At 39.0% G+C, this 7,821-nt stretch overlaps 1 protein-coding gene across 1 annotated transcript in view; it reads right to left on the minus strand.

Moving 5' to 3' along the window:
- Positions 1-6,742: 6,742 nt before the first annotated feature.
- kcnn3 (potassium intermediate/small conductance calcium-activated channel, subfamily N, member 3) overlaps positions 6,743-7,821 on the minus strand; it is a 52,327-nt gene continuing 51,248 nt past the window's right edge. Inside the window, exon 10 of the mRNA XM_080470893.1 lies at positions 6,743-7,810. Coding sequence (XP_080327019.1) covers positions 7,397-7,810 — 414 coding nt within the window. The 3' untranslated portion in view covers positions 6,743-7,396. The remainder of the gene's footprint in view (positions 7,811-7,821) is intronic.

The raw sequence follows: 7,821 nt of genomic DNA on the forward strand, positions 1-7,821 counted from the left end.
CTCACTTCACAGCGAAAGCATCCTTGGTTCAATTCGGGGGGGTTTCTGTGTGGAGCATCTTCTCTGGGTTCCTGCCACAATCCAAATGTGTTTTAGCTGAACTAGTGTGTCGAAATTGATTGTGTGTGTCCTTGATTGTCTGTCCTTCTCTTTGCACCCTGTGATGGACGAGCAACCTGTCCAGGATATATTGTCTTTTACTAATGTCAACTAAACCAAGCAACCCCGTGTTTGATGAAGCAGTATAGAATGTTAGGGTCTCAGTAATTTAAACTTATGTAAATAATAAGGCAGCATCCATCCATCCATTTTCTCCCGTTTATCCATTTCCGGGTCGCGGGGGTGGCAATCTGAGCACTGTCACCCAGATCACATTGCATCGATTAAGAACCTTTCCTGCAGGTGGTGAGCCTACGGGAAATAAGGATAACTTTTTTCTAGATTAATGTAAAATACACTGATGGACGGTGATCATTTTGCAACTTGATAAATTAATATTAACCCCTGGTAATCACGTTTTTAACAATAACAATGTGAGACATCACATTGTCTTTTTACTTGATATCATAAGGAATGATTTAAACTAAACAAATAACTGAAAACCAAGAGAACAAAGTTAAAAGAAGAACCACAATCCCTTGTTTCTATGGTTTTCTGTTATGTTATGTTCTTTGTAAAAACTTTGCTTTGATCCCAGACTTCGTAGGCCTGGTATGCTGAGATTATAAACTCAACAAAGGATTCCAACCAATTGGAAAGGAGACATCTGACAAATTATATGCTAATCCTTTGGTAAATAAACATATTTTGTAACAAGCTTCCTTCACTGCCAATAATGACTTCTGACCACAAGTTGCATGCATTACAGAATAAGGGAAACACATTTTCATCTAGATTTTCAACTTCAATGTATTTTGTTTTTACTAATGTTTGAAATAAAAATAAATGAATAAATGAATGAATGAAATGAGGCAGCCAGCTTTGGAATAAGACTGACTGAGTGACTGCTGGTACAAAAACAACTCTGGGAAACTTAATGTACATGAGTAATTGTTGAAAATGTAAGAAAAACTTGTGTTTGTGCATTTTTTGATCATATTGTGTGTGTGTTATAGAGTCTAAAACAAGTAATTGCAAATATTCTATTCTATTCTATTCTATTCTATTCTATTCTATTCTATTCTATTCTATTCTATTCTATTCTATTCTATTCTATTCATGTTTGGTTCGAGGCTTCATTCTGGGTGTCATCGGTCTATCACTGTGTTTAATATGCACTGTTGTTATGGCACTGACTCATTTTATCAAATGCAGTGCAGCTGCCCCAAATGTATTACCTAATAAATACATATTTTTTCTTACACTTAACCACCATTTAATTTGAGGTGTTTTTTGGTGACCCTGTGTTTCACTCGGGGGATCGAGTCTGCAAATTTCCAATCAGACCTTTGTGACCTGTAGGTCCCCACGGCCCAAATTATAAAATTGGTCCCACAGTTTGACAATGCAGAGAAGGTTAGACTGTCCATCCACAGGTCCATACTTCCATCCCCCAGAGTCAGATGCTCATTTGATGTTGCTGATACCGGTATTGAGGACAATTACAGAGCAGAAACATGGAGCTGCTTCCTCCAGGTAGGAAAATAATGAATAGAGGAAAGCTTAGCTGCGAAGTGAGAGCCGATACTGTCTCCAGTCTGGATCGTTTCCTTGACTTACACAGATTAACACAAGCACAGATACACAACCAGCCACACAAACCAGCAAATACTTAATCCTTTTTAAACTCCTTTTGAGTGTCCTCCAAGCTGAAGTTCAAACACATCCAGTCATTAATCTCAGCTTCCATTACCATTAATGAAAAGCAGTGAAAGACTTGGCTGTCCTCCACAGAACACAAGTGCAGTTCACAGTTCACAGCGTGCACAAACGTGACTTTTTGTGTTAACAATTTCATCATCTTATTCAGAAAAGGTTCTTGTGTTTGGTACTTGCATTCTCCTCAGCAGCAGTGTCTGGGGAATTCATTTTGAGTATTGGAATCACTGAAGAACGCATCAAAGTAAAAATAAAGTTTATAAAAGTTCATTTTCATGATGTGTTTCATAGTATCTCAAGTGTGCAAATGATCTGACTCACTATTTACAGACTTCCAACCTCAGCAAGCTAATCAAACAAGGTAATGTATTTACTGTATAACACAGAAGATTAAAAAATAAATAAAAATCCCCAACAAGACTTGGCTTTGATTTGAAAACTCCAGACGTTATGGCAGAAGTAATATTATAAGCTAAGATAAGATAATATTATTAATGGGTGTTGGGATCCACAAGAAAAAAAAGCACCTTCTTCTTGGATCAGTTGCAGGTTTTTATTCCCAAAACATGTGCTTGTGTTCATATCTCGTCCACCGTTTTACATAGTTTAGCTTTTTCAATAATCCGAACTCATCTCTATTGTATTTTCAATCAATTCACTAATAAAAACGTTTAACTAAACAATTTGAAATATTTCCTTTTAATGTGACTCTTCCGTCAAAGTTGAAGGTAATAAATCATTCATGGAAACAGCATCCCACGACCCTCCGACCTCTCCTGGAGCTGTGGATTCTCCTGCCCCCAGGGCAAGAAGCTCCGGGGCAGAAGGTCTGATCTCCAGCGTTACGTGAATCACATTGACTTTGATGAACTGCAACAACAATGGCATTAATAAATGAGTACGTGTGTGTGTGTGTGTGTGTGTGTGTGTGTGTGTGTGTGTGTGTGTGTGTGTGTGTGTGTGTGTGTGTGTGTGTGTGTGTGTGTGTGTGTGTGTGTGTGTGTGTGATAATTTGATTCTCAAGTGTCTGTAGCTCCATTAAATTGAGGTGCACTTGTTGGCAGGTGCGTGAATTACATAAAGGTGCAAATCTTGCCAACTCCAATCACCTGCTGAAAATGTGTCCAATCATTTAATGGAACTTAACAGGTTCATATTATATTACACATACTTTACTGGAGCCTCTTGAAATTCTTCATTGTCAAATTTCTATGTAGTATTTAAGTGAATATGTTTGGTGAGTGTGATGTAATTTTGTTTCGGAGGCAAGCAGAGCCAAGCAACCAGAAATGAGCTTGCCACAGGTACAGGGTCAATATGAGATCTGTCAATAAGTATATGTATAATTGAGGAAGTTATTAAAGTAAAAGAAATACCAACGTTTGATACATCATCATGTGTCAAGTTATTCAGTGTGGAGATACAAAATCTACTGATACTGAATGGCGAATGAAATACAGACTTTGTTAAATAGTCAAGGCTTTATTATTTTTCTCTCCAAACAACAAAAATAATGAAGAAAGGAAGCATTAATGTAATTATAGATATATACTTTATTAATTCTCTCTGATAAAATAAAATTACAAAATAATTTCAACCCTTAAACGGCACTTTCCTTGTTAATAATTATTTAACGTATTGATAATACATATATCATAATTGTCATGACGAATGAGAAGAATACTATAGTTTAATAATGTAAGATATCAGCTATAACTGCGTTTAATCATAATGGTAGAAAAGACTAAGCAATACAAAGCTAGATTTCGTTAACAGCATAATGTACAATATCCCAAGCGTATGTAATTCAGTATTTCGGCCACAGCGTGTCGCAATTAGATAGTTTTGGATATTGTCTCCAATGCAAGGGTAGGCTTGTGTTTTTCCCATCACACCATCACAATCCCTCTCATGTGTATCTTCACTGTGTTTTATTTATTTATTTATTTATTCATTTATTTCATGAACAGCTGTTCCTTCATGGCCATGTCTCCTTTTTAAGGTTAATATGTGTTCCCTTGTGTTCATCCGTAGTCCACTGGTATAGAGCCGTTGATGTACAGCACTGTAACAAGTCCATGCCCAGATTTTCACAGTTATTCCCTCAGAAATATTGTCAAAATATCTGCAACGCCTCCTGCTATCTTTTGTCCCCAGTGACAGCAGCGTTCCCTGCCTCTTATTGAAGTCCATTTAAAGAGAGAGCACTTTGGTTGTTGAGGTGTGTGTGTGTGTGTGTGTGTGTGTGTGTGTGTGTGTGTGTGTGTGTGTGTGTGTGTGTGTGTGTGTGTGTGTGTGTGTGTGTGTGTGTGTGTGTGTGTGTGTGTGTGTGTGTGTGTGTGTGTGTGTGTGTTTGCGTGGCAGTTTAAGTGATTGAGCAAGCGAGAGTGTTTGGAGTGTGTTTCTTTACACAGAATACATTCATGGTAAGAGTGAGCTGTTTCGGGACTGCAAGCTTGACAAAGAATGGCAGAAAAGAAAGGACTTTCCCTTTAGTTTGGGGTCATAAAAGAAACAATGCACTGGAAAAAAAAAAAGCAGAAATGATACAAATAAATACACAAATAATTTTTTAAAAAGAAAAACCCCCCACAATATTCCAGTTGTAAGGACTGTATACCCTTTTTTCTCCAACAAAATGAAAACAAAATAATATCTCCTGTATCCCGGTGTTCAGGGATCTGCAACTTGTTTGATGAAAGTCCTGTTTTCAACAACTTCCACCAATTCAAATCTGTCTGGAGCTGCAAAACACATTCAAACTCCAGAATAAACACGGCTTATAAACTCTGCTGGTGTGTCTATAAAACAAAGTGGCATAAATGCAGCATGAACAATGACTGATAACATTTTGAATTTAGTACCACATATATTTTACCACTGCTTTTTGAGATGTTTCACTGGGCTGTGTGACTTGTTTACTCTTTTTTTTGTGGAATCAGTGACTTCTTTTCAGCTGTTTTCATGAGTATGATTATTAAGCAGTTTATATCATTTGAGTTGTGAAAGCTGCTTTAGATGTTAAGTAACTCTTCCCAATTTGATCAACTTTTATCTGTTGTAGTCATTCTGCAGTTACACTGCAAATTATTTGCTACTTGCCAAGATTTAAAATTAAATTTTTTGACATGAGAGAGGATTTGGCTTATTTAAGAAGTAATTTACTTATTTTTAGTCCTGGATTTTACAGCGTAATCTTAAATTGAGATATAAAAATCTTATTTCAAGATTTGTACAAGTAAAATTTATTTTCTGCATTACTTTTCTTCTAAAATGTAGTATTTATAGCTTATCTTTGGGGCCACATATTTTTGCAGTGTATTTCTTGCTTTAGTTGTTTTAATGGTTTTTATCTTTTGGACATTTTAGAATTTTTACCTATTTTACTTAGCTGTTTTAGCAAATTCAACAGGCTTTTTGTTTTTTATTTAATCGGTGTAGCCTTCTCTTTTTTCTAGTTAAAAACTATTTTAGCAGCTTTATGAGTTGATCCGTTTGAGTCTTTTTAGCTATTGTTATCGGTTTTAATCATTCAACTGTTTTTTGGACGTTTTAAACTATTTCCAGACGTTTCACTCATTAGAGGCCTTTTTAGCCAGTTGAGAACTTTTTGTTGTTTTAGTAACATGATCTCTTTTTCCTGTTTTAACACCATAAAGTTGTTTGCCAAGTTGCCACCAAATATCAAACATACAGGAAAACAAGCGTCATGGGAAGTAAAATATCTGAATGAACCACTTTCTAAGTGAAACTGATCAATAAGTGTGTCTGGGGATTCAACATTCATCACCTGCAGTGCAGAGCAGATGACATTTCAGGATGTTGATGTGTATCTCTGATAAAAGAGCTTTCTTTTATTCAAGAGTCTCAGAAAGATTGTCTCCTGGGAAACAAAGTTGCGACGAGCTAAAAATGTTCATATATATACTGAATTTTGTGAAACTGGTGGTAGAAAAGCACCGGTGCCTGGAGGTTGCAGACCCCTGTCCCGGTGGAAGAGATTCCACTTGGTACAGTCAACTGAGAGAACAAACATAGAATCTCTTTTGGTGTTTTGATTGTTATCTTAACCGTCACTGTGTAGACAGACTCAAGTCATTTATAACATGAAGACTTGACTCGTTCCATCAAACTTTTTTTTTTAAATCGTGTTTTAAAATCAACCATCAAGTTCAAATGATACGTTTCGGTATTATGACCCTTTTTCTTGTCCTCAAACGACGATCCAAACTAAAATGCACTTAATATGAATGTCAAATGTTATTTTTCTGGCTGAAGTAACATGACATGTTGGTGGAAAGTGAACAAAAGTTAAGTGGCAATAAGTCCCTTAAACACCATTTCTTTTCCAGATACAGTAAATGCAGTAATAAAGTCCCGTTGTAGTTGTGTTAGGTTATGTTACCATCTGCCACTGTCTTCCCTATTACAAATAGACCTTGTGATGAGTCACGTCCCTCAGTATCATATCGTCTTAATTCAGCCTGATCTGTAATTTGTGCAGTTCACTGAGCGATTAAGATTCTCCCAACCGAGTCGCTAAAATGTCACAACTACACACCGTAAGTCTAAACTACTGCATTAGCTCACACCCATAAAAGATAAGTGGTAAAGATGAACATTTGTTGTTGTTTTTTTTTTACAGTGTGTCTACATTGCTTGGCAGTGCTCTACAGAGATTGACAGTGCATCAAGTGTTTGGCAGTATAGGCTTTAGTATTATCTTGTGGGCTAGTGCATTACTTTGATTGTGTGAGTGTTAATAGGGCCTGCGTTGTGGGAGGTGTGTGTGTGTTCATGTGTGTGCCGTGTTAAACTGTATTGCATGGATGACGTGTTGGTGTGATCTGTGTATGTGTGCGTATGTGTGTGTGTGTGCGCGGTGCATGCCACTAGTTGTTTTTTTTTGTTTTTTTTAATTATTATCATGGTCGTATTGATCGAACCTTCTGTTAAAGGGATGCTCGTTAACACACAATTAGCATTCAGATAGAAAATACATCATAAGGATAAAAAGTCATGGTCATTAATTCCTGATGAAGCAAGTGAGAGATTGGGAGAGGGGGAAGGAAGGAGGTAGAGACAGAGAAAGAGAAAAGAGAGATGAAGAGAATAAAAGGCCTTTTTCAGTAATTGGAGTGGATTCCATTTAGGAGTTCATATAATTATTCCTTGTTACTTCTCCTCCCCTTTTCTTCCCCCTCCTCAGTCTCTCTACCTCCATTTCTCAGCGTCCTGACATCCTTCCTCCCCCCCACACCTTGTAGAGTCTCCATTTTATCTCCATTTTTCTTCTCCTTCCTCCGTCAAGAAAAAGCGCCCCAAAGTTGCTAACATGTCTCATCACTCATACCGGCCCTCCATCTTAATCCCATTATTCCTCCTCATTGTCCCGCGTTCATCCCTCCCTCATGAAGCGTTAGTTTCGGAGGATCACCACACATTTCTCACCTCCTCCCTCATTTCTCCCCTCCTAGTCTGAAGTGAGAGCGCCGACACTGTCTCTCTCCCTCCTCTCTCCCTCCTCTCTGCCTGTTTTGTTCCCAGGTTTGTCTCTTCCCGGTCCTCGGAGCTGTCCTCAGCAGCCAGAGGTGCAGGCGTTGGGACTTCCCTCTTGGCTCCCGTCTGGGCTTTGGGGCGGGGGCGACATCGGGGACTCCAAGGCTAAAGTAGAGACCTGAAATGAGGGTTGTGTGGGAGACGCGGCCTGGACCGGCGACACCGGTGTCGTCACGTTTGGTAGTGAAGCAGTCGGGGAGAGCGGGACCACGGCCCCTCCGCCTCCCCCTCTGCCGTCCCTCGAATCCCTCTCTCTTAGCAGGTGGACCAGGGCGGCGTGCTGGGCGCTGAGGGTTGCAGACAGGTGTGCCGGCAGCGCGTTGAAGCCTGCGGTGAGTTGCTCCACCCGCTGCTCCAGGGACAGCATCTGACGCTCCAAGTCCTCGCTGCGGTCGTTGAGCTCTGACATGAGCTCGTACATGACACTCTGCATCTGCGGGAGGA

Source organism: Lipophrys pholis (genome assembly GCF_963383615.2).
Source record: "Lipophrys pholis genome assembly, chromosome: 9".
In the NCBI taxonomy this organism is placed as follows: Eukaryota; Metazoa; Chordata; class Actinopteri; order Blenniiformes; family Blenniidae; genus Lipophrys; species Lipophrys pholis.